At 37.3% G+C, this 26,781-nt stretch overlaps 1 protein-coding gene across 6 annotated transcripts in view; it reads right to left on the bottom strand.

Annotated features, from left to right (window-relative positions):
- LOC129244667 (uncharacterized) overlaps window positions 1-26,781 on the bottom strand; it is a 141,386-nt gene that overhangs the window by 86,077 nt on the left and 28,528 nt on the right. For 5 of the 6 annotated variants that reach the window (XM_054882435.1, XM_054882434.1, XM_054882433.1 and 2 more), the window contains 2 exons: window positions 18,774-19,901; window positions 8,453-8,676 (listed from right to left, as the gene is read on the bottom strand). In XM_054882435.1, coding sequence (XP_054738410.1) covers window positions 8,453-8,676; window positions 18,774-19,705 — 1,156 coding nt within the window. In that variant the 5' untranslated portion in view covers window positions 19,706-19,901. Of the gene's footprint in view, window positions 1-8,452; window positions 8,677-18,773; window positions 19,902-19,986; window positions 20,009-26,781 lie in introns of those variants that run through there. The other variant, XM_054882436.1, reaches the window with a different exon arrangement.

Consider the following 26,781-nt stretch of genomic DNA (forward strand, 5'->3'; position numbering starts at 1 on the left):
CCTAACATGAAGAAATGGCTCGCGGGAAAAAAAATTAGTTCAAACGAGGAAGGCATCGCCGAGAGACAGGCGTATTTTGGGGAGTTCGACAAACCCTATTTTTTTGGAGGAGTTAAAAAATAGCCGGAGCGTTGGGAGAAGTGTACTTACGGGGTTTCAACCTCGTAAGTGTATGGATTTAACTTACTGTAAGGAAAATAGTGCTTAAAAAAATGCTGTAGTAATTTTTTGCGCGTAAGAATTCTCAATTTTACGATTCTAAAGTAAATTTGATTGTTTAATGTAATTAGGTATACATTTATAAAAGCTGAGTCCTGAATACCAAAAATTACTTATTATAAAACTTTGCTTGCATAAAAGACATAAATGCTTACATAAATAGTCAGCTACTACTACAATTGCTAGAGGAAAATGGTGGAAAACATAATAAAGTGCACACTAAGCCCAGAAGCTAGCAGGAAAACCCCGAAATGAATGCGGTTTGGCAAGCGCAAATTCTGTATCCGTTTGTGACCTCTTGTGCTCTCAAAACAATACTCTTTGGACGTTGCCACAATAGATTGAAGGATAAAGCTGCTCGGAGGGTAGCGTTTTCAAATTAAGTAAACGTATAAAATTTGCCAGGATCGATCCTACTAATGTCAGCTAGCAAGTGACAAAATATTCTTTGGTCAGACGAAATCAAAGTGAACTTATTTAACCCAGGCAGCGACAGCCTTTATTTGCAAAGAACACCCAACATTGAATTTCTCTCTCAACACACTATATAGGATAGGGATGTTTCTCATAAGGTACCTATATTTCGCATTGAAGGTTAGATTAGGTTAAATAGCTCCCGTTGCGAGGGACCCACTTGGACAAAAAATTTCAAATTTGTCCGTTGTAATACCATACAGAGGGAAGTGAAAGGAAAAAGAGAGGGAGAGGAACCAGAAGCTTGAATGACAACCAACAGTAGCGATTTACGTTTGTGTCAACCGTTTCAAGCTACTGATGAATTTCATCTGATGTGTGATATTTAAAACCGCAATATTCGCCGGTGTAACGAAAAAGTGAGAGCCCAGGGTACAATGTATGTTTAACAATCATCATTATTTTGAGTGAAACCAGGTTGCCTACACATCGATGTGGATAAAATAACGGTGGCGAAGTTTTATACAAGCAACCACAATGATCACCCTTTAATCTGACAGAAACTTAGAGCGGGATTTTAAAATGCCTCTTAGAAGCAAAAATCCATCTAATTGAGGTACCAGTAAAGGACACATGTGTATTCCTGTTAGTAAATGGCAGAAATTAGTAGACTCGACGCTCAGTCGTTCCTCTGCAGTTATTAAATGCAAATTAAAATAATGGACACTCTACAAAGTTAAGTAAATACATACTTCTGCCTCTTTTTTCGAGTCACAGCCAAAAAAATGTGAATGAATTTTTAATTGTAATTTTTTTACTTTATATTTTGAACTTAAGATATTTCATTAACTCATTTATGTAGGAGTGACAGACGGACGTAAGACAAGGAGAAGCGGACTCACATTTTAACACTTTAACGTAACCAAATGCAATACAGCGAACTGACGAACACAGGAGTATAAGAAGCGAAGTATGACATAGTCTAAGAGTCAGTCGGTAAATTGGCATCAACCAGTAAAGACACTCGCTCGTACATATAATTATATTTGCATAAAATTACTCCTCTTGTAAAAACTTGTTACTTTTCTTATCAACGATTTGCTACGTTTCTTTGCTACAATTATTATATGTATAATAGTATCCAAAATACATATTGTTACTTTAAGAAGAAAAGTCTTACAATGAATTCCTTTTGAAATTTTTAATTAAAAGAAAAAATCAAAAATGCGAGGTTTTCAGATTTTTTTAATTTAAATGATGTTGATAGTACAATTTATATGAACATCTCTACTCAGCGCGACTTAGCGGACCCAACAACAATACTGCAAAAATACTAAAAAATACGCAAATGTTTCATCAAAATCGGTTCAGTGATTTCGAGTCCAATGAGAAACACAAAAACTTGCAAGAAACATCTTCTGTATAACTGTAACTTTTGGCGTAACAACTCATTGCTTTTAATAGGTTTTGCTTTGTTCTGATCACAAAAGAATATAGCACTTTACTGAACCTTTAATAAGATGATTATTCAAGCCACGGATATATAATAATGATTAAATATTTCAACAAAAACAAAACAAGCAACTTAGTGCCTAACAGAAAAAACGCTAAGTCGACTTAAAATGATTTAGCAAAAGCACACAGATATATAGATTGAAAAGTAGAGGCAGTGCTAAGGTTAATTAGTTTACAGTTCCCAAAGGATGGCATGAACGGAATTAATTATCAGTATTTAAAGTCAGTAATCAATCAGAGTAATTTTGAAACCTATAACTGAAAAAGCAATTAAAGAAAAATTAAGAAGAACATACACCTTACTCGCTTTGGAATCAAATATCAAATTAAAATTGCGCATTCCAAAAACCAAAACTGCTTTGCAAATTGCGTTGAAACAACGGCGGCACCCACACACCGCACTCAATAATCGGCAAAAGCATACCACAGAAACAGCTTGGAAAGGCAAATAAGCAGAAATGGTTAACGTGCATATGTTTGTACTTGTATATGACAGCGGCATTTTCAATTCCATTAACTTTGATTTCAAACAATTTACTTAACAATTTCAACGCGTAAAATTGCACACGTGCACATATAAACACATACGCATAATCTCAAATCTGATGTTGTAACAATTTCAATATTACATTCAATAGTCGCAACATTTATTTAAAGTAGTCAGCATACGCACATTTATATCTCAATAGCGATTTCCCAGTAACACATTTTTACGTATGTATTTGTATGTTTCCCTTATATGTATGTATCTGTATGTTTTGTGTCACTTTATCTCCATGTTTTTGCATTATCATCAGTGGTTGATTTCATGAAATATACAGTCATTCCTATGTAAGTCAACCCACACACGCACAACCTTTCACACCTACTCTATGCGTAGAAATTCACTCGGGCGTATACGTAACTTACAAAACAATTTACATTTAATTTTATATGCTTAAATTCCTCTTCTACGGGTTGACGAAATGTGCGTAGGACCTACAAACATCATTTTATTTAGATTATATTGTGTTTCAGCGTAAGTAAATCTAAAAGTTGCGGTCACATTTTTGTGTGGAATTTTTGGTATTAGATTTATCTGTAACCAAAAAATATCTGTGTTTGTGGTAGATTTGTGAAAATTTTGCTGATTACGTTGCATAGCATGAAACTATTTTTGTTAGAGTTTGAAGTTTGACCTAGAATTTATTCAAATTAATGTTATGTGGGTAAATTATTCTACTACATCGTACGAACAATTATTTTTTTTGGTATCCAGCATAAACTTCATATGCACGTGAATTAAAGATTTTAAATAGTATTGCTATATATTCAGTTTGTAACTCTCCTATCAATATAATTTTTTAAATAGCTTAAAATTTTTACAAGGGAAAACGTTAGCATTGTATTTGCCTTATTTAATAGGAGAAAAGTTCAACTATTTTTTTAAGAACAAAGTTAAGGTGTGCATTACACTTTTTCTTCTTAATTGGCGCGATAACCGCTTACGCGATTTTGGCCGAGGTTATCAAAGCGCGCCAGTCGTTTCTATCTCGTGCTAACCAATTGGGCACACCAAGTGAAGCTAAGTCCTTCTCCACCTGATCTTTCCAACGCAGAGGAGGCCTTCCTCTTCCTCTGCTACCACCAGCTGGTACCGCACCGTTGAACTTTGCGACTGTGGGACCAAAAATTCTCTCCTTGCCTACCCTGGCGTTGAAGTCGCCAAGCATGATTTTTATGTCGTGGCGGGGGCAGCACTCATAGGAACGCTCCAAGCGCTAATAAAAGTGATTCTCTTCCGTCGGGGCGTGGGCGCAAATTAGCGAGTTGTTAAAAAAATCGCGCTTTGATGCGGATTATTACGAGACGCTCGTCCACCGGAGTGAACGACAGTACTTGGCGACGAAGTCTTTCTCCCACAACAAATCCGACACCGAATTTGCACTCTTTTACATGGCAGCTGTAGTAGACGTCGCAAGGTCCTATGGTTTTCTTGCCTTGCCCCGTCCATCGCATCTCTTGGATGGCAGTGATGGCAGCCTTTACTCTCCCGAGGACATCGACCAGCCGGGCAGAGGCACCTTCCCCATTAAGGGACCGGACATTCCAGGTGCATGCCCTCAAATCACATCCTTTATCTCCGAACCCAGCGCACAACCAGCTATCCTGAATGCTTCGCCTTCTCACGTTAGCTCACTCCCGACCGGGTGTTCGGAAGCTACCCAGCGGATACGTGGGACGTCGTGAGCTGCTTGAACCGTATGCAGAAGAATCGTCCTGAACACTCCCAAGTGAATGGCGATCAATAACTTTCCCCCGTTCCGTGGACTTCTACGCATGAAACTATCCTCCATGTATTACACTTACGCTGACATAATTAAGTCACTTTACCTTTTTACAATATTCGCTACATTTTTTATACGACGTTTTCTTCGCTTATTTTTTATAAAAATAAAGTTCTTTATGTAATTTTTTATATAACAAAAACATCATACATCAAAATCCAAAACTTTTAACAAAAAATTTAACATGAGAAAATACAACTCAAACTTAAATTTCTGTTTAAGGTTTACCTAAATCAATTTAAACTTTTTAATGAGAATGTTTAGAGAAATTCTTTTTTCAGCGCAGTATTATAGCCCATTAAATTATAAAAATATGAACATATCGTGTTGATTTGTTTTGGTTTTTTGCTAACTCTGATTTTAGTTTGTTTGCTTTCGTTACACGGAGAGAACACCCAGCACTTTCAGCACAAACAAATTTAAAAAATGAGCGCAATGTGTGCTCTTTGTCGTACTCTTTTTTTCGTAAAAATTCGAATTAAAAAGTTTGAGATTTTCAGAAAAATTGGTTGATTTTTTTTATTTTACAAAAGTTTGAAAGTTGGATTAATATGGTTTTAGTAGGAGAATGCCCTTATTTTACATAATATATATGTATATGTAGTCGCCCTCTATAATTGTATGCCGCTACGAACACGTAATGTCTAAGGGAAAGAAAGCTGCGCCGTTTTTTGTGTAGAACAAGTTTTGTATTACGCGCGCACCCTTAGCCGAACTCCTCCTCCTGTTTGGTATGTGCGTATTGATATTTTTCAAGAAACGAAGGGACTTATAGTTTTATGCTGCTTTCGAAGACTAAATGCTTGTTATGAGCAGCTTTTTCATGCTAGAAATGCACTCGGGGATGTGTCATTGTCTGCTGAGAGGTGACCACTTTTAGAAAAAATTGTTTCTATAATTTTGGTGTTTGTGCTTCCAGTGGGTTTTTGAGGTGTCTACCATTTCGGTGTTTCATGCACGAGGTTTCATACCCAGCCACTACCGAATGGTAGTCACGCACCAAACCATTCAACAACGGCGACTATATACATAGGTGGACACAATTCCCCAACGGTATCTTTGCATTTATACCGATACTACATTAACTTTTACGTGTTTTATACGAACATGTTGTAGCTCTATTTTTGCTACTCTAAAGACTCTTACTTTGCCTGGCATTTCCTTTGTTATTTTGTTCTTCCTTTCAGCGATTGTGTAGAGCTTTTGACATTGCATTTCTTGTTGTTGCAGAAGAAATTTAATAGAAGTGAAATTGCTGCGACCGAAAACAATGCTGCCGCTATTGGAAAAATTTTGCTACAGGCTGTTATTTTTATTGGTGTTTCTTTGCGTTTGCTTATTTTTCAATTGTCTGCTGTTCGGGTTTTAGTTGTTTAGGCATAATCGCCAATTGCAGTATGCCGTCTTTGATTTAAAAAAAATTGTATTTTGTAATTGTAACCAAATCAAATAAGTACAGTTCTTTACTACTAAAAAATTTTTATGAAAAATTAAAAAAAGATAACGAAGCTCAAAAAAAATGTAAAAGAAAATTATAAAAATGTATAATGTACTTAAAAAAATACACCTATAACAAAGTAAATCAAGTATTTTTTCCTTACAGTGATCGGTTGATTAATTTTATCTATAATGCAAGATTCATAATATATAATTTGTCTACAAAAAACACACAAAAAAAGCATTTAAAAAAAGTCCACAGAACAAACAAATTGCATTATAAAAATTTTATTTAGCTTAAAAATGGCAGCACTTTTTATGATAGAGTGGCATATTAAACAATTTGCATGACAATCTTAAAGCTTTATGCTAAGCTCACTTATCACAGAAGAAAATATATCAAACGAAGACGCAAGAAAAAGTAGTACTGAATTTTATTGTAAGCCACACATACATACTGGTGGAAAAATTTGAAACCACAGCGCGCATGTTACGTTTATCGAAAGGATCCTTCCTCGTTTTTAGCAAAAAGTTTGGATCACAAAGTTGCAATCATCAGACGGATTCGTCACTCGAGCCTCGTCCCTGCTCTTTGAGAATAAAATACCACGCACAAAAAAACAACTTCTGCGAATAACGGGATCAAATTTGTATATCCCTGCATTCCCCCGCTAAAGAAATGACGCGCCCGAAAAAATCACCAGTACGGAGGGATATACCACATAGCCGCAAAACGTGAACACGCTGCTTACGAAGTCATTCTGTGTAAGATTGCTACCAGAGGGAAGCAGTGAAACGAATTATTCGAAGATGGAAAAGAGAGTTCGAAATACGTGACTAAAAAAAGCTTCAAATGGTTCTCAATAAAAAAAAATGTCTAAAAATTCTAAAACGCAAACAATTCAACGTCTGACCAAAGGTTTTGAGATCAAGTGGATTGCTGGTGAAAATAAAGAAAACGCACAAGTAACTGATATCTAAAGCATGTTTGAATTATGGTGAACTTATGAAGACGTTGGCGGTGGTGAAATTGCAGACTAGCAAGCCATGAACTTTGCAGTAAGAAATATGTAATGCGATCTCAGTAAATAAGTCATGCCATTATAAGATTGATACAAAAGTCCAGTTTTGAAAGTATACGATGCAGTACTTGCTAGTGAAAGCAGAACATGGCATCCTAAACTTGAGTTCACTTGATATTTCTAGTTGGGTTCATAAATCCTCTTTAGTATCTCGCAACACGTGGAATATACTCTGAAAGTTTGCAGCTCACTAAAGCTACGCTGTATAAACCTTTGCCCTGTCATACATATTTACAGGGGTTACTACATACCCTTTCAAAAGAAGAGGAAGAATGTCCTAGAGAACCATATTAGGACTTATACTAGGTTTGAAACGTTCCAAAGCATTTTTGGGATATTACAACTGATTACGGCTTAACGATTTCAAGGGCAACCTTGCAGAACAATTTAAGAATTGTCACGGGAGTTTTCAGAAAACTTTAAAAACTGGGAAAGCTGTAAGTTTTGCACAGTAGAGAGCAAAATTGCAAGACCCATTCTTGAACACGCCCTGCGCCCATACAAAAATGCAAAGTAATACTGGGTAATCATCTAATAATGGACGTCACATAGAAGTCCAAGGATTTAGAGTTCATACAAAAGTTCCGCACAGAGGTTGAATTAAAAAACATTTGCGCAATCCTGGAAGGAGGCACATCATATCTTTGGGTTAGTACTCTATTCCCAACATAATAATAATAATAAAACAGGCCAAGCCACAGCGAGGCATGTCCCAGTGCAGCTAGTAAATAAATAAATAATAAATAAAAAATAAATTCTGATTGCTCTACTCTTTAATAGGTGTCATTTTCAATACTTTTCAGCCAACCTGTATGAGGTGCGTGAACATATGAAAAGTATGTGCACTGCATAATAAAAGATTATTGCCTTCGGCGAGCAACGGTTAACGGACAAATCATTTGCACAAACAAAAAATTAAATGCATTGGAGACAATTTAATTTGGTCGCTGCTACTGTCGCCACCACAGAAATTGTTTCAACGTCACAGTGCTGCACACAAGTCAACGAAAGCACAAAAAAGTTAGCTGTTGGTCATTTGCAAATATCAGCCACAAGGGATGTGACTATAATAAATAATAAATATGAAAAAAGTAATAGCCAAGTGACTCGTTATAGCAGCCGAAGCGCAATTGCTACCTCTGGTTGCATGATTATTAATAAAGAGTGTAATAATTTTTCTAGTGCGCGGCAAAAATAAAAAAAGCAAACCAACAAAGATAATAAAAATTTATAAACAGCACGAATACTACAGGTAAATAAGCATAGCCGTGAAAGTGTAGAAGCAAATGCAACTGAAGTAAGAGAGAAGAAAATAAATAAACATTTTTCATTTGCATTGTACGCCATTACCAATGCCTTCGTTACCCCTGGGTATTCGCACTATCCAAATACTTTCTGCATTTTATCACATTTATCTCCACAACCACACCCCCTTTGCATTTCGTTCCACTCACTTACCATGCATTGACGCCGGCGAGGAGGCAATATCACGACGCAGCCTTTTTGCTACATGGCTCACGCTACTCTGCTCAGCCACAGCTGCCTCATTATACGCCAGCGTTGGCGCATCTGCAACGTGCCTCGCATGTCCAACATATTTACGTTCGTTTTTCACCACCGTTCCATCATTTGCTGCCATCACTGGAATTCCCGCCGCTTCAGCCGCCGTCGCTCGAATTGTGCTGCAAGATGAAAGAAAAAATATATTATGCATATCCGAGTATGTACGAGTATGTACGAGCATATTATATAAATAAAGGAGAAAACGACAAAAATTGCAAAAATAAAACTTTCCCGCTAGCGTTTTCGAAGGAAGCACAAATTTTTATTATTATTATGGAGTAGAACAAGAACAAAAACTAGCCCAAAGAGAGCTGTCGGGACGGTAAAATTGTAATATTGCTGATGAATTCGACGATGAACAAATAGCAGTAATGAAATCGTTGAAAGTTCAGCTAAAGTAGAAGTGAATTTTTAGCGTTTGCTCATAAAATTTTGATGAGCATTCGGTTATTTGTGTTTAGTTGAAAGCAGCTGTGCTAATTGCTCATTTTATGCAATTCCCAACAGCGAGCGCACTATTTGGCTATTTTTCCTCACGCTTATTAGCGCACGTGTGCAACTCTCAAGCAACTTATGAAGTGAGATAGCAAATGCTATGAAAACATATGGAACACTGCTTGCAGGCTATAATCAACAATACAGAAACAAGAGTGCGTCCATCAGAGAGCGTATGACGTCACTCTAGTCTAGTTGTGCAGTGCTGCTAAACCTTTGCTCTTCGCAATCAATTTAGTGCATTTGTATCCCCAAAAACGATCATTTTGAAGTTTGCTGTTAGTTTCTTTTTTCAATTTGAAGCTGCCAAAACTGTTTGCGATTGTGGAAGAATATTTCATCTTTTTCTCTCAGCGCTTCGTAACATTTAAAACCTTTTTATAAATTTTAAAAAGCCTTTGAATTTACAGAATACGAATTAAAGCCATAGAGGTGTATTCATGGTAAACCATGACGACCTTTCTGAAAAATGACTACCTTATTTTGTTACATAACCTCTTAACGTAAGTTTTAAATGCATTAATAGATGTTTAAAACTCTGTTATTACAATACAGTCATAATCATTACACATTTATTTAAAAAAAACCCACACAGTAAAACAATTTGACACGCATACAAAGTTCTATAAATAATTAAATAACCAACTTTTTTTCTTGAAATTAGCATTTCACTGTTTTTTTTTATATCCAAAACTAGGCAACACATCCTTTGTGAGAGAGATATTTGGCTGCCGGAAGGAGAAGAAGAAGAAAAAGACAAAGTAATGTCACACTGAAATAAAGCAGGTCACAGACGAGGATCGTTTCGCATTAAAATTTATTTGTTTTTCACACTTTCCATATTAGCGTTTTTTCTACTCTTTATATTTTCTAATAAAATTTGATTTTAATTTCACATTTTTGTCCTTATATTTATCGCTCTTATTTTTCTAATGATGGCTGGTTTTTGAACAAATCTAATATATAAGTTCCTCAATAATGTTCTGCTTAATACTGCCATCTTTCCGCTCACGTGTACACTTCGAAAATTCTCTTGAAATATAGAAAATTAGGTGATATTGCCAAATTCGCTGAGAGCAATGTAAGGGTACCTAGATAGGCGCCAGCTTATTATTCTCTCTCTCGTGAGCTATAACCATGCTCAAGGCATTGCGCTACTTTCTCTCAAGAGAATTCAGAAAAAATGTACGAGGTGAGGCCAATATCAGACGGTCGACCGGATCGGAGCGAATTTTAAAGAATAGCTCATTTGCTAACATAACCGGGGTCATTACAACCTTTTTTTTAAGTAAATTGTGTTGGTGATATATAAAAAAAATAGTTACAGTATTTTCTAATGTTGCTTCGTTGTCGTCCGAACAAACAGCTGATTGGACGATTTCAACTCGCTCAATTTCGTTTTTCACTATAGCTGAAGACCTCATCCTGGCCACTACTCGGTTCTCAGTAAATTTGGTAGAATCAGGTGTTCAGTGTATAATAAAATCAGACAATGTCACTAGATGACGCTTGCCGCAATTTTCACAAATTTGGTATGTTTATTTCAGAGTAATGACTACTCGCATGATAAAACTATTTCACTCTGTGTGTAATCAAACAGAACAAGAAAGGATAGTCATTCGAAAAAATCTGAACCATCTGTGACATTGAATAAGTTTTCGCTATTATTACACTGCACAGCACTCGCCTGGATCTTGGACCAAGCCCAGAAAGTAAGTTTTTAATTAAAAAATTAATATCCCCGTTTGTCGAAGTTAGCCTCATGCCCTCGAAAAACTGACTTATGACTTTAAATGATTAGTTTGGTCTAATACCCAGAAAAAATTTCCCACATAGTGTTATTATGATTTTTATTTCAAAACTACATTTTCATGGAGGTCATCTATTTTCAAAGTACAGTCTTTTTTCCAATTTTGGACACTTTTTTATCCATTTTTATCAAATTTTTGTATTTTGATTCTTTGTATTTTGTATTTTTGCAATGTTTTACATTCGTTACTTTGAAAAATAGTTATATTTAATTTTTTTTATTTTTCGGTAAATTTTCTTCCCACCAACTGACGGAATGCAGCTCCGTAATTTACGACCCAAAATTAAGTTTAGTTGTCTCGGCATTTTAGGCGCTATAAAAAGCATAGATGCTAAAAGTGAAACCCAAAACATCAGCACAAATCCTGTTCCCCTCCCTTTTTCAGTCTATATGGAAGTTGGAAACACTGTCAGATGACTGGATACAGGGGATACCTATGAGAGTCCAAAACAAAGGAGCCCCAACTGAATGGGACAATTGGAGCGGTGTCACGCTACTTTGTGTAGCTTTTAAAGTCCAATGCAAAGTAATTTAAAATCGCATACCAGGGAAATCATGTATGGACCAAATAGCTGTTATCCGAATCATTGCAGAGCAAATAAATGAATTGCAGGAGCCCCTTCATGTGGTCTTTGTGGACGTCGAGAAGCGACGGGGAATCTCTAGCATTATTTAAGCCCAATACTTGAAATTCAAATGCCGAGTGCTACACGACGGTGCTTTCTCCGTGCCTATTGAACGTATGGCTGGCGTCAAACAAGGGTGTAAAGTATCCCCTCTTATATTTTTAACAGTCAACGACATTCTAAACAATGCTCTCGATACCAGCTCAGGCAGAGAAGTTCTCTGGAATCCTATCAGTATAGAGCATTTAGACGACCTTGACTACGCCGATGACATCGCACTCTAAGCTCCCAAGACAAAAGCGTTGGACTACGAAACAATGTCGGGTTAAAAATTTATGGGAAACAATTTTTGACATATGGTACATAGCTTACTTCCGTCGTTCATTGGCCTTCATCTCCCTCAATTTCCTTTCCGTGCATGAAACACCAGAGCGACGAAAAAGTTTTTCTAATAGCGGTCGCCCCTCGGCAGGCAATTCAAACCTCTGAGTGTATTTCTGCCATGAGAAAGCTTCTCATAAAAAATATCTGCCGTTCGGAGTCGGCTTGAAAACGAAGGTCCCTCCTTTTGTTAAACAACATCAAGACGCACGCCACAAATAGGAGAATAAGCTCGGCGAAACACCCATAAAGGGTACATGTGCCAATTAAATATACCTACATACATATATGTAGAACATATAATTTTTTTTTAACTCTAATTAAAAGTTCAAAATTTTTATAAAAATGTCTTCCCTTTAATTTGCACAAATTTTCACTTCGGTTTATATGGGTTTTGTAGGAGAATGGACCATGTTTTCATAAAAGAAATTATCAAAATTAAATAAGAAACAAATAAATTGTTCCAACTTTTCAATTAGTCTTAATAAAAGAGATTTTGCAGTCTAAAAGAACTCAGAATCCGAAGTCAAAATGGAAGCAGTCAAAAATATTGTAATGAATGAGTTCTTGCTTAGTGTATCCAATAAGACGTGTTATTCCCGTAAAAGATCAATGGTTTCGTTGATTGTGTGGCACGTAGTACCGTCTTGTTGAAAATAAACGTTGTACAGATCAATACCATCCAATTCCGGCCATAAAAAATCGTTAACCATCTCTCGATAGCGCAATCCATTCACCGTAAGTGTTGCTCCAGCTTCATTTTCGAAAAAGTAAAGTCCAATGACTCCGCCGGACCACAAACTGCACCAAACAGTCAGACATCCTCAACGTGGCTTTAGAGGCTTTTCAACAATATCTTTTGGATTTTCTGAGTCCCAGATCCGACAATTTTGCTTATTGATGAAGCCACCGAGATGGAAATGGGCCTCATCACTCAAGATGATTTTTCGATAGAATTCCGGATCATTTTCATGCATTTCAACGACCCAATCAGCAAAGACAAGATTTTGTTAATTATCGGCCGGCTTGAGTTCTTGTGTTAACTGGACTTTATAAGCCTTAAGACCCAAATCTTTATGCAAAATACGGTGTAATTACGTTTGTGGAAAGCCTAATTCCAAAGAACGACGAGGAATGGACAAACCTGGGTTTTCTTCAACACTTTCGGCTACAACAGCAATATTTTCCGCTGTTCTTCAGCGACGTGCATATTCTTCGCATCACTAACTTATCCCAACACCTCGAATTTTTTCACCAATTTCTGTATTGCCGTCCGACAAGGTGCTTCACTATGATCCAAAAAAATTCGAGTTTTACGAACCGTCTCTACCAAATTTTCACCATTTTTATAGTCAATTTTATTCATTTCAATGCGTTGGTTAAGCGTGTGCCGTTCCATTTTTATTAATGACATAGCTTCTACTTGTCAAATATCCAAAATGGCAGCTTCAAAAGTGACACCTACCGAAATAGCGGACTATTCAAAATAACACCTATTATTGGAAAACCCTTTATTATCAACCTTGCCCGACTGAAACTTTATTACTTGGTATTTTAATTTTATAAAAATAAAATACAAATAAAAAACTACCAACTAACGGTTAGCGAATAAACGACCCAGGTGTAATACCACTATTAATTCCATTAAAGCTTTTTGAAATTTCATCCACTTCAAACTAAAAGTTTCGAGCTTGTAAAAAGCCAATATGCCTGAAGGCTCTTGGTGCATAGCAGATTAGTGTTAGTTGTGTGCATCATGCGAAACATTTCTGTATAAGAATACCGATATACTAGCATAAGTACTAAAATAATAAAAATAAAACAAGTTCATGAATCAAACATGAAGTTTTATTTTCGTGTGCGGATTGACGTAATCATGTTAGCCACCTCGGTAACGGAGTGGTGCATGCTGCACCCTTCGGCTATGTGACGCATTTCTATCAGCTCAACAATAAAATCCCTAGGGCCACCAACAAGCAATAATTTTTGATTTTACTTGGGCTATAAAAAACAAGAAACAAAAAACAAAATACGAAGAATTCCTGCCAATTTTTCTCAAAATAGTAGTACTCGACTACTATCAGTAATATTATGGTGTACTATCGGTGTTTGCTGTCCTTTGCATGCTACAAGTTCAAGGATAATTCGTTCTCGCACAGGACCTTGAACTCACACACCAACTGGTATAAGCGCACATCGATTCACGCGCACGCCACACACTGGAACACAGATTCGCGAAAATTGGCATGAATGTGTCTAGCGCAAACGTGCATATCGACGCTGCTGTTGATGACGCTGAGCAAATTTTTGGCAACAGCATTAGCTTATTTGCATTTAATTGACTATTTAAGCCACCAAAATATTTCTGAATTAATTAAGTGGATTTCTAAAATGCTCTTTTCGATTTTTTTTTTTGGATTGCCGATATGGTAATTGCATGCCAGGAAAATTCGAAAAGATGAGAGAAGAGTTCCAAGGTTGTAGCTTAAATCGATTATTTTCTTTATCAGAACAGAAGAGAGGTAATTTGGCCTTTAATATAAAAAAAAACAACATCTGTGGACATGAGTGCAGAGAAACCCGCCTCCTCTAGCAGCTTCATCTCGATTTTAATGAAATCTCCACACCATGCGACAGTAAAAGTTATTTCAATTTCGTATGTGCGTCAGCTAAGTTTCATTTTATATGGTAATGCTGCATGCTTAGTTTTTCATTTTCTCATTAATTTAATTTTTGAGAGGACTTAAAAGTTTCAAAGGACTAAATTTGCAAAAATTTGTTTTAAATATTTAGTATACCCACTCTATGACAATAATATAGGTATAAAAGGAAGTAGAATACATCCTGCTAATAAGAAAGTAGTTGGTGAAATATATATAGCCTAAGTCGAGGTATTTGCAAGCTTACAAAGTTATGAGCTTTGGCCTGTCTTGTAGACTATGTCGGCGGAAAGGCAGAAATAAGTGACAGACAAATTGGCCGTATGGGGTTAGCCAGCCCTCAGACTGCTTCAAAATGGTTACACGATGTTGATAATTTGGAATGGGTCAGTAAATAAAAAGGATGCTTGTACTTGGACCAAGGATAAGATACTCTAGAACCCTGGAAAATAGATGTCCATATTTAAGACTGAAATCAAAGTAATAGAAAGACGGGCGGGGTCCAATATAAGGCTCAACTGGCAGAACCGAAACATAGCAATCTTATCAATTAGACAAGCTGCCCTCAGGTCCAATCGGGTAAACTTTAAACTAACACTAACCAAGTCTGAATTTACGGAGACTGACCACATCATCTGCCTTCAGAGGCGCAAACAATACCGGACTTAGCTAGACATTTATTTGTGTGAAATCTTCACATTATGTAGAGTAAAGAATCATACTCTAAAGGCGGATACACCGATCGTGCTCGGTGCTTTTACACACAATTTGTCGCTTTTAATTTTTTCGGAGCGTAACCAAAATGTGCTGAGGACTCTTTATTCGGGTCAATTTGATTTTGGTTTGATGATTGGGTGAGGTTAGGTTATGGTGGTAGTCGGTCCATACAACCAACTGACTTAGACCTTACAGATCCGTTATGATACCACTGTGCGACACGGAAGCCTTGAAGCGCAGAAGATTGATCTAATCCCCACACCAGACAGTTCTGTAAGAGAATTGAAAAAGTGTTTACCTAGTCAACCTGCTGTGATTTTAGCTAAGTCTGGACAACTGCAAAGGAAGTGCTCAACTGTTTCTTCCTCATCTGTATAGTTTCTAATATTCATGGGAAAAAATTCGTAGTCGGAAAAAATGCCTGCCAAATAGGCCATGACTGGTGACACAAGCCACGACCTCCGAGATATCATCCCTTGAGAGACTAAGCAATTCCTTTGTTTTTTTTTCTTGTTTATTTGCGCTCATAGTAGCCTAGCTGCTATACACGTATCGTCATTTCTCCATGACCCATTGGCCTCTTAGATAATGTTGTTTTTTATTATTAGTTTGCTCGTGGCCGTAAGTATCCCAATAATACTTTTGTTACTGAGCAGTTGTAGAGCAGTACCTTTCCTGACTAGCTTATCGGCTTTGCAGTTTTCCTCAATATCCCTGTGCATCGGAATCCAAATAAGGCTGACCTTGAATACAACGCTAATATCATTTAGGGCTGCCCGGCATTCCTGTGCAACCTTTAATCTTAGTATAGCCGCATTCTTTGATTTAATGGCCGCCTGGCTATTCGAGAATATATTTATGGTCGTTTTTGTTACGGCATGCGTATTTAAATATGTAGCCACTTCTTGAATAGCTAGAGCCTCTGCCTGATAGACGCTGCAGTAGTCTGGTAGTCGAACGGATAGTTCCAGTCCTAATTCCTTCAAAAATACTCCATAGCCAACCCTATCGTCTAGCTTGGAACCATCCGTATAAAAATGTATGGCCTTGTTGTCTGCCACGAAGATGAGTCAAGGAATAGAATAGTTTATTTCTTGTTTGTGACTGTTCAGAGGTGTGTACATGCGTGGCCAAGCCCCCGCTCTTTCCCTAGCGCCATACTTTTGAGTCTAAGCGCCGAGGCGGCGTACACGTGTTTCTCCACAAGATTTAGTGCAGGCAAATTGATTAGCACTTCCAGCGCTTGGGGTAGTCCTTAAAGCACCAGAGATGAATAGAAAAGCTATTCTTTAGTCCTTACTTATGATTTTAGCGTAACTCGCCTTTTGAGCAGATGGCCGTCATATAAGTATTCCATATACTAAGGTTGGCCTAATTACCCAATTACTCATATCGGAGATTAGAACTGCCATCATCTCTTTTTCTATGCATTTAGTAGCAGTTTACATGTATCAAAATCAAAATTCCGTATGTCGGCAAAACTGTCGACTTTTTAAGAAAATAAATTGTGCCAAGTTGAATAGTGAACCCTACTTCAGCACTTTCTAAGACTAAACAAACAGTATGAGAAGAGATAAAATGTTGTTTATACTTGAGCATCACCTCGTGCTGATGCACAAATGCAAAAAAGTCATGAGCTTTTGACACAGCTGTAAATTTAAGAGGAGGAGGTGCGCGTAGAGCGTATTTCTGCCACTGCCTCGCTATACCTAAAACACAACAAGATTATCTTAACCCTTTCGGTCCGAACGGGACTTATATGTCCCGGCAATGTTTGAAGATACCTACAATTTTGATGGGTCAAAAGACTTTTATTTCACCCATTGCAACTATTAAACATATAAAATAATTTGTATTTCCGCTAGCGGCTTTCCGCACCGAAAGGGTTAAGGGGGAACGCCACTGTGAAAATTGAAAAAAATCGATTTTCTTTTTTTTGCATAAATTGTTAGTATAACTACTCAAGAAAATGTGGTCAAAATTTTAAAGCGAAATTCGCTTTATTCCCGATTCTATGTGCACTGAAGTGAGCGCCCGTCGGTTCGGCCCCATAGCGCTTACGATACGATGCTTTATTTCAAACGCGTTTTTCTCGAAACAACTTTTTTTGACACGGTGGCAACGATTTCTCGAAGACTAACCGATTTTAATTTTCTTTTTTTCAAAATTTTTGGTTATCGCATTGGCTATCGTTGTACGTAGCCGATTTTCAAAATTTTGAAAATAACTATTTTTTTGGGCCTGTTGAAAATCAAAAACATGGTGAAAAACACACATCGAGTTTCAAATCACCACCATTTTGTCAAAAAAAAAAAAAACGGCTACGTACAAGGATAGCCACTAATGTGTAGATTAATAAAATTTTTCGTTTTTTAATTTCAGATGATTATACATTGCTGTATCGCTGCCACTAGATGACGTCATGTTTTTTTTTAACTAGTTACGTTTCTTCTCTTCTTCTTCTTAATTGGCGCGATAACCGCTTACGCGATTTTGGCCGAGTTTAACAAAGTGCGCCAGTCGTTTATTTCTCGTGCTAACCGGCGCCAATTGGACACACCAAGTTAAGCCAAATCCTTCTCCACCTGATCTTTCCAACGCAGAGGAGGCCTTCCTCTTTCTTTGCTACCACCAGCTGGTACCGCATCGAATACTTTCAAAGCCGGAGCGTTTTTATCCATGCGGACGACATGGCCCAGCCAACGTAGCCGCTGGATCTTTATTCACTAGTTACGTTTACTTACATAAATTTGCCAATTTTCAATATTTTTTAATAAAAATTTACATCAACATAGTTTGATACATATATAATAAATTTTCTTCTGTCAGATCCTCGAATAATCATTCCTACTTACTAAAAAAAATTCCCAAAAATCGAATATTTTTTGACCCCCCACAGTGGCGTTCCCCCTTACAAAAAAAGAAATGTCTCTAAAGATCTTACGCATTTGGATTAAATGGGCATTTAGAATTCTCAACGATACACTAAGGGTTAGCTGGCCTAAACGGTTCTCTATGTACCCTGCACAGTGCGGTAGCTACAATAATCTTACCTAATATTTTCTGTATTCGTACGATTTCAGTACGTGCAAATTTATAAATATCTTAATTCCTTTAAGCACAAGGTACAAGTAACAATGATAAATAGGACTTATTTTAAACCAAATTTAACCGGCAATTTGAATTTATGTTATGCCCTTACTTTATCCATAATCGATTCTCCTTCTTCTACCCACAAAGTTGAAAACTCTCTAATAGGCGTTTACATCCTCCGAAAGCGAGCAATGACACGCCACCTGCTAGTAATCAAATTACATCCAAATTGCTTCTGCAAACTACAAACACCACCAAGACATGAGCTACGTCACTGCCACTTGCATAAAACTGTAAGACTACCTTATTTTCCGACACCTCACCTCTCTACGGGGATTGTTGAATTTTGCAAAGGCAATTAATCATCGCCTGCAGAGTGAACTCACCAGATCAATTGTGTGTCTTCAGCCAGTTAGTGGTTATAGTACACTTACCGTTGTTGGTAGCTGTGGATTGGCTCAGCTCCACCAAACACTTCATTGTGCTCTCGCGTTACTTGTTGTTGCTTTTGTTGATTATGTTGACCCTCTTGCTGCTGCAGTACTTGCGCCACAATTCCACGCAATAACTGCTCTGATGCGAGCAATTCACGTTGAAATTTTTCCCGAAACTCAGAATTCGCGTATGCCGGCGTCACAGTTATTGGCACACTGCTTTTGATGCTTTCGCTGTTTGTGTTGATGGAGTGCACGTGCGAGTAGAAGAGCACCGAAAGGGTGGCTAAAGCAAGAGCGAGCGTGCCAAGGCACATATAGACTGCGTACAATGAGGTGGGCGGCGTCGGAGCTTGTGTTGGCGGAGGTAAAGGCATTGGCGGGATAAGCGAAGGTGTGCCTGTAGGCGAGGTCATCGCTGTTGAAGTGAGCAAACCTTTATGTATACAATCGCAGTCACAGTGGCAGCCGCTATGCGCCGAGACTTTTGATTGCGAATGTTGTTGTTCACTTTGCTGCCAACTACTGCTATTTGAAAGCGCGTGCTGGCAATTTTTACATTTCGCCGTCGATTGCAATTTTGCTGCCGTCAGCTTTGTTGCTATTTTAGTCGCTTTCACAGCGCCCGTTATTGTCGTACTGTCATTGGCATTTTCCAGCAACATATCATCAATTAGATTGGCCGTCGAACTGGCGGTCGAGCTTGCCAGCCACGCGGATACATCAATTGGTAGAGTTGTTGTTGCCGCTGCTGTTGCATCCGCTTGTGGCGCTACTATCACTTCCGTTTCCGCTTGTGTTTCGCCTATCGGCATTATATCAGGTATGCATATTGCCTCGGTCTTCTCTCCAGCAGCTGCACGCTGCCTTTTGTTCTCCTTTTTGTGTCTTTTGGCTGCCTGCCCATTCATTTGATTTATTGCCAAAAACATTTTCGCGAACAGAATTCGTTTTCCAACTTCGCTACAAATCCTTCACTGTTTTACTGCTTGCAATGCTTTTTAGTTTTATTTTTGTTTTGCTTGTTTGTGATTGTTGCGATGGCTGCCTCCGTGCAGCTCTGCGACACTCAAAGTCAGTCTCGTTTTTTTCCGCTTGTGCCAAGCGCTCGGTGAAAGGACGTTGCAACTATAAATAAACTAAAAGTTAGTCAAAATTTTATTTCGACAAAAAAACAAAAAGACGAAAAACAAAATAAAATTTTATTTAAAACATTTTTATTGGCAAGCAGTCAGTTGAATGTTAAAAACGTAGGTGGTGCAGACTAAGTTCATAAATTATTGGTGACGGTAAAATAATCTAAAAAGATATATATATACATAATATATAAATTGTTTGCAGCGGCTGGCACTTCAACCTACCCTAAAGACAATTTTTCATGTAATTTCAGTCTGTTAGTCTTGACTCAACTTTTATAAATTAGCTCGATGGTATAACATTAGTGCATGACTACCGTGCCCGTGGAGGATAGTTCCATGTGTAGAAGTCCACGCAAGTGAGGAAAGTTACTGACCGCCATTCACTTGGGAGTGGCCAGGACGATTCTTCTGCATATGGTTCAAGCAGCTCAGAACGAAGGCGAAGCATTCCAGGATAGCTGGTTGTGCACTGGGTTTGGGACCCACCACTTAAAAATCCCCCCCAATGAAAAGAAGTACAAAGCCTCGGATGAGAACTACCATCGAGTGTATTTCTTTTACAAAAAGAAAATTGTCATAAAAAACCATCTGCCGTTCAGAGGCGGCGTAAAAATGTGAGTTACACAAGAAGGCATTTTTATTAAAATATATATTTAATTAATTTAATTTTATACTATATATATTTAAAAATATGTTTCGTAGCTATTTAACGTTGTTACAAATTTTTATTTTAAGGATTTTTTTATAAAACGAACATCCGTTAAGTCGGAGCTTAGAGCTCTCAAATCGCGCAAGGTCGTAACTTAACTAAACTCTACAGACTTTTAAGATGTTTGTAATAAATATGTTTTGGCAAATAACTTACACAGTTTTCCATATAAAAGCTTAATAACTTTAGGTTATGCAAATTAAGACTAGGTTAACCGAGTTTACAAACATGTGGCGAGTAATACTTCGTTGTAATGCCTCCATGCTGGAGATTTTCATAGGTGTAGCCAAGATCAGAGTTTACTGGCTCTCAGCGATTTTGAAGAAATCAGCTGCTAAGCTGACGTCACCGATATCATGCCAGCGGTTTGTTTACGAAAAAACTGAGATTGTGTTGGTAATATACGAAAAAAATCAACGCAACCCACACAGGTTTTACTTCGTTGTCATCTGAACAACGACTGATTGGGCGAGTGTGTGAATACGTATGAAATGAGCGCGCAAAATTTCACTATCGAATACCCGGTTACATAGCAGGAGAAATTACTCGCTCAATTTCGTTTTTCTCCATAGCAAAAGGCCAAACCTGGTAATCTATCATCCTTGATGCCAAGGAAAAAAAAGAAAAGAACAAAGTAGAGGAGAGAGAAAAGAGAGAAGACATAGGAGAAAGGTGAGAGATGAGACACAAGTGGTGAGAAATGGAATGTGAGAAAAGAGAGGAGGGGAAATATGTTGACTGCCGATAAAAGCCACAATTTAGAAAATAAAAAATTAGACAAGATTAATGTACTATACAATATAAGTTTGCGCCTTCCCAAGAGCAAAGAAAAAAAGAAGAATTGTATAATTCCTAATTAAAACAAGGATTGGATTGGTTGAATTGAAATTGATACCCCGCCATTCTTGAACAACTACCAAATTGACGTCGAAGGATCTTGGCACCTTACTGGAGTGAGAGATGGAGTAACTTCTCGTTTTTCATTAAATCATTTAAAAAAATAACGAGTTATTAAAGAAAAATATTTTTTTCTAAGTTCAAAGTTTCTTTTTGAGCTCAAATCCGACTACTATACCATTGAACCTTCAGATAAAGATAACTATAGAACAAACAAGGCATTTCTGGAATAACAGACTAAGAAAATTTATGAATATAGACAGCAATCTCATTTACCTACCTCCCTCCCACCAAATTTGCAAAGAATAAAAACTAAAACTGCGGAAAAAATTACAACTTAGACTTAGACTTCTTTCAAATTTAAGGCGCTGTTTAAAAAAATTATTATATGTAAACATCCGACATTTGTCACTATTTTCTCCCATCTTTTGGGTAATCTACGAATTCCTCAACGGAAAAGTGAAAATTTTGATCAGCGAGAGCATGTCCAATCGATCGAAAGCAATGATAGTTAGGAGGAGCAACTTCTGGAAAATATGGCGGATGAGGTAAGATCTTCAATTTAAAATTGTTTATGCTAATTTCTAATCATCCTTTTTACAATATGAGGATGAGCCTCATTTTATTGTCCTGTGTCTTTCCTCTGTCTCTTTTAATAGCGCGGCTATTTTTGGTACTTGACACCAGTTCTCTTTGATGCTTTCGCTCGGTTTTAATAACTCACCAAACACAGTGCCTTACCCTGAGAGGCGTGTACATTCGGTTTGACTGCGAACGTGGAAGCATGTCCGGATTGTCCTTATGGCTTTCTTATATTCAAATTATAATAACGGTCCCAGATGCTTTCCATTTCAATTCAACCGGGCTATTTGGGTCATGTTCTCCGATTTCGATGTAACTCAAATATGTTGCTCTCTGGTCAAAATAATGACACACGTATTTTTTTGTTCGCCCGAAAAAATTTTTTTTCAAGAGTTATCGGCAGTTTTGTCTTTCAGCTCAAAATCGATTTTTTTTAATTATATAAGAAATTTTTTTTTTAAATGCCCATAACTTAGTCAAAAATGAACCGATTTTAATAATTCTGGGCTCAAAATGATCGTCATTACTTACGCGAGCGACTTAATGCAGAAACAATTGCAAAAAAGTAGTTGAAAATTTTTTATTTAGCAATTTTGAGCCGAAGAACAAAATTGCCGATAAATCTTAAAAAAAAATTTTTTCGAGCGAACAAAAAAATACGTGTCTCATTATTTTGACCAGAGAGCAACATATTTGAGTTACATCGAAATCGGAGAACATGACCCAAATAGCCCGGTTGAATTGAAATGGAAAGCATCCCCATTAATTGTCGCCAGTTACAATGCAAACCGTTTCAGTTTTTATCGCTACAGCAACTGTTCATAAGCAAAGAATCGACTCTCAACCTCTCTCGGCTTCAATAATGGTACATATTGCCATTGTTTCTGAGTAATTTCCATGGTTTTGAAGCATTTTGAAATGGATTATTGAGTCACTCCCAATAACTCAGATAAGTGTTTATTGCGCTTAGCACTACTCTTAATCAAGTAGTGCTACAATTCTTAATTTTCGAATAAATTCTGTCTTACATAGCAATGCCGGCATTCGACATCAAAATCACCGCTCTTGAAGTGATCTCTACGCGTTCTTTTTATATTACCCTCAGCATCACTAAAAGTTTTTAAAAGCATCTGACGAGCCTTAGCCGCAGATATCTTCAAAATTTCCCCCCATCTCTGTCATCATCTATTGGAAAGTCTGATCTGTCGAGATCTTGGCACGAAACCTGACAGCTTTGGCCGAGAATAATTTTTTTAAAAAACACAAATTAACTAATGTGGTTTTGATGTAATGTTGACAGATATCTGAGCCTTCTCTAAAAATGTTAGATCTATCGAAAAGTCTGAACTGTCACACAAGATCTTAGTATTAAAATACTTCTACGAACGAAAACTTCTCGCTGTTTTCGATGGCATCCTTATCAGCTCTTCATTGGCATATATTCCTAAATGAAGTTAGCTGTATGTACAAGTTGATCATATTCGTATATGTATTGGTATTCGTAGGCCATTTTGGCATTTCAAACCCCACCATCAGGTAACCTCCGCCATCTATATGAGTAGTAACAAATAAAACAATGTGGAATTAATTTCAAAACTCCACACACCGTTTACAGCTGGCAACTTTTCCAAAATGAAATTCAAGGCAAAGTAAAAAATCCACTGAATGGCAGTAACTACGTTCTCAACTGGCCAGATACAACGACAACAACATAGAACAGCCAACTAGCTGTCACATGCATGGAAAGTGGAAAAGAGGCAGCAATACAGATTTGCTGCATGAATTCAATGAAAATATGTGCATATTACATTTTACATATGTTGCCAAAAAATACAGCAATTAATTGTGAAATACGTGACACGCTGCACAAAGGTTACAGTAACAGCAATGCTGGAATGACAATAACGGGCAGTGATTTTTGATGGTATCGCAGCCAAAGACTTGGTGATGTGACAGGTGCGCATAGTTTATTTATTTTTCTACTTTATTATTATATTACATTGTTTTTTGTTAAGTGGTATTTTGCTTTTCATATTTTAAGAGAAAAATAAACGCGATGTCTCGTTCCAAGCCACATCAAATGGGAAAACTTCAACTTATATATGTATGTCAATGAGCACCAGCCACCAGAAACCATCAGTTTTGGATGACCGTTGGAAGTAGTTTTTTATTATATCAAATACTCAAATTTAAAGGAATAAAACAAATAATTTTATATAAAATAAAAGTACTTTTTATCAGCGATTTGTACCTAGGCTGGAGAGCTGCGTTAGGCTATCCCCAAAAGGCACACTAAGAAACCTCAATCGCCTAGCCGCCCATTCCCCTTTAACAGTAGTCAAGGAGAAGATACCGATTTCTGAAGCGGGGACAACTGAAACTGGTTTTCTCGACCCCTCCTGGCAAGCTCAACGGCAATTTCATTCCCCTCTATATTCCTTTGCCCTGGAACACAGATAAAAGAAATGTTTTCTGCACATTCGAGACGTTTGATCTCCTCCTTACAGGAATTGGTCAAAGAAAATCTGCAACATGGCGCGACAGAGCTTTGACCGCAGCTTGACTATCGGAAAAGATATTTATGTCTGCCTCCCAACATCAATTCCTACGCATTTTGCATGCCTGCAGAATCGCGACGACCTCTGCTAAAAAACACTACGCTTAAATGAGACTGAAATATCGGATGAATTAGAGCAAAAACCCCTTTCCAACTCCAGATTCCATCTTGGATCCGTCGCTAAGAACAGAGGTACCTATGTCCGTGCGGACCCTCCCCTCCTTCAAATCCAGCCTGCTTGGAAAGATTGTCCTAGCACAACCCTCAAAATCCAGTTTGCGGATGGAGAGATTTGTACGAAGTACCGAGAAGGAAGTAGAAATCTGTATCAAAATGCTAACATATCCTGCAGGAGATTCCCTCCAGGGGCCAACCTCCTTCAAGCTAATAGGGCTATGAGCTGCAACGGATTGAACTTGAGTGCAAAATAAGTGCAAAATTACGTTAAGAGCGACAGTGAGGCGTGTTCTACACGCCCCAATGCACAATTACTAAGAATTTTACTCACTTTTTACGAACTGTTATCGTTAACTTTCTTAATATAAATTTAATTATTATTGTTTAAGTTGAAGTTATTGTTTTTTCGTGCTCATTTTTTTAATTTTAATTTTTATGTGATTTTTTTTAATTTAACCCTTAGTTTTGTATTATTTTATCTTAAGCTAAATTTAAAAAAAAAATTCAATTATCGACAGTTTTATTGTACTTTTTATTTCTCTTTTGCCAAATTAAACAATTTCTTTTTAATTTTTTATTTTGTTTGTTGTTTATTCATATTTTATCTTTCTCAAACTAAACTAAAAAAAATTCCAATTATCCAACATTTGTAAGACTGTTTCTTTTTCGCAGTTAATTTTTTTGTTCTTTTTGTCTTTCTTATGCTAAATTAGAAAAAATGGTTTTAGAGTCCCTTTTTGTAGTTAAGTGAATTCAAAAATAAACAAGACTGGCGACACAAAAATATTGTTGATGGCGCCATCTTTTTAATGAGTTAGCGCGTTGGAAGTTACATCGCAAGCTGGCTTCCAGTGAAAGCTTGGTGAAATTCGATTCAGTATGTTTGTGTCATAGGTACAAAAATAAGTTTCGAACAAAGAGTTAATATCAAATTGTGCTTTAAAATCGGTGAAACGTCTACAGAAATATTTGAATTGATGAAAAACATTTATGGCGATGATTGTCTATCTCGTGCCATCGTTTCAGAGATGGTTGTGAGGACATAAAGGACAATGAACATACGGGGAACCCAAAATCAGTAATCACCAAAAACTCCATCGAAATTGTTGGCAAATTTATCAAACATGAACCGAAATCATCGTTCAAATTCATGGAATCAGAGTTGAAGATCTCCAAAACATCGATTTATCGCATTTTTACTGATCATTTGAGCTTACAAAAGGTCTGTGCACGTTTCATTCCGCACAAGTTAACTGAGGACCAAAAATTGCTTTGAATTCAACATTCGAAAGACCTCATTAAAGAGGCGAGAAAGACGAAAACTTCTTTTACAACATTGTAACTGGTGATGAAACGTGATGTTTCCAACATAAACCTGAAACTAAGCATCAAAGTGCCGAATGGAAGGCCCCAGTCGCGCCACCACTCAAAAAATCGCGTTTAGAGAAGTCAAAAATCAAGTCGATGCTCATTTGTTTTCACAATTTCAACAGAATTGTCTACAAGGAGTTCGTACCTACGGGCATAACCGTCAATGCAATTTTCTATCTTGGCGTTTTGGAGCGTTTGTTGCATCGCATTTGTCGAATTCGCCCTGAATACCGCGAAGGAGGAAGCTGGCGCTTATTACATGATAATGCACCATCTCATCGATCCGCTCTTTTGACTGGTTTTTTTACAAGAAATCGCAATTTAACCATCAATCACTCACCGTCTTCGCCTGTTATGGCTCCCTGTGACTTCCACCTATTCGGAAAATTGCATTTGGCCATGAAGCCCAAAAGGGATGTATTGACAATAAGAAGGGCATTTCGGTCAATGACATGAAATACTCTTTCGAAAACCATTAAGGTCTCGCAAAACCGTGTATCGAGGCCAGAATGGGACGATTTTGAATAAATAAACTCGAAGTTACCAGAACAAAGCGCATGTGGTTTTTTTTTGGCT

This window comes from Anastrepha obliqua, chromosome 4 (genome assembly GCF_027943255.1).
Source record: "Anastrepha obliqua isolate idAnaObli1 chromosome 4, idAnaObli1_1.0, whole genome shotgun sequence".
Lineage (NCBI taxonomy): Eukaryota > Metazoa > Arthropoda > Insecta > Diptera > Tephritidae > Anastrepha > Anastrepha obliqua.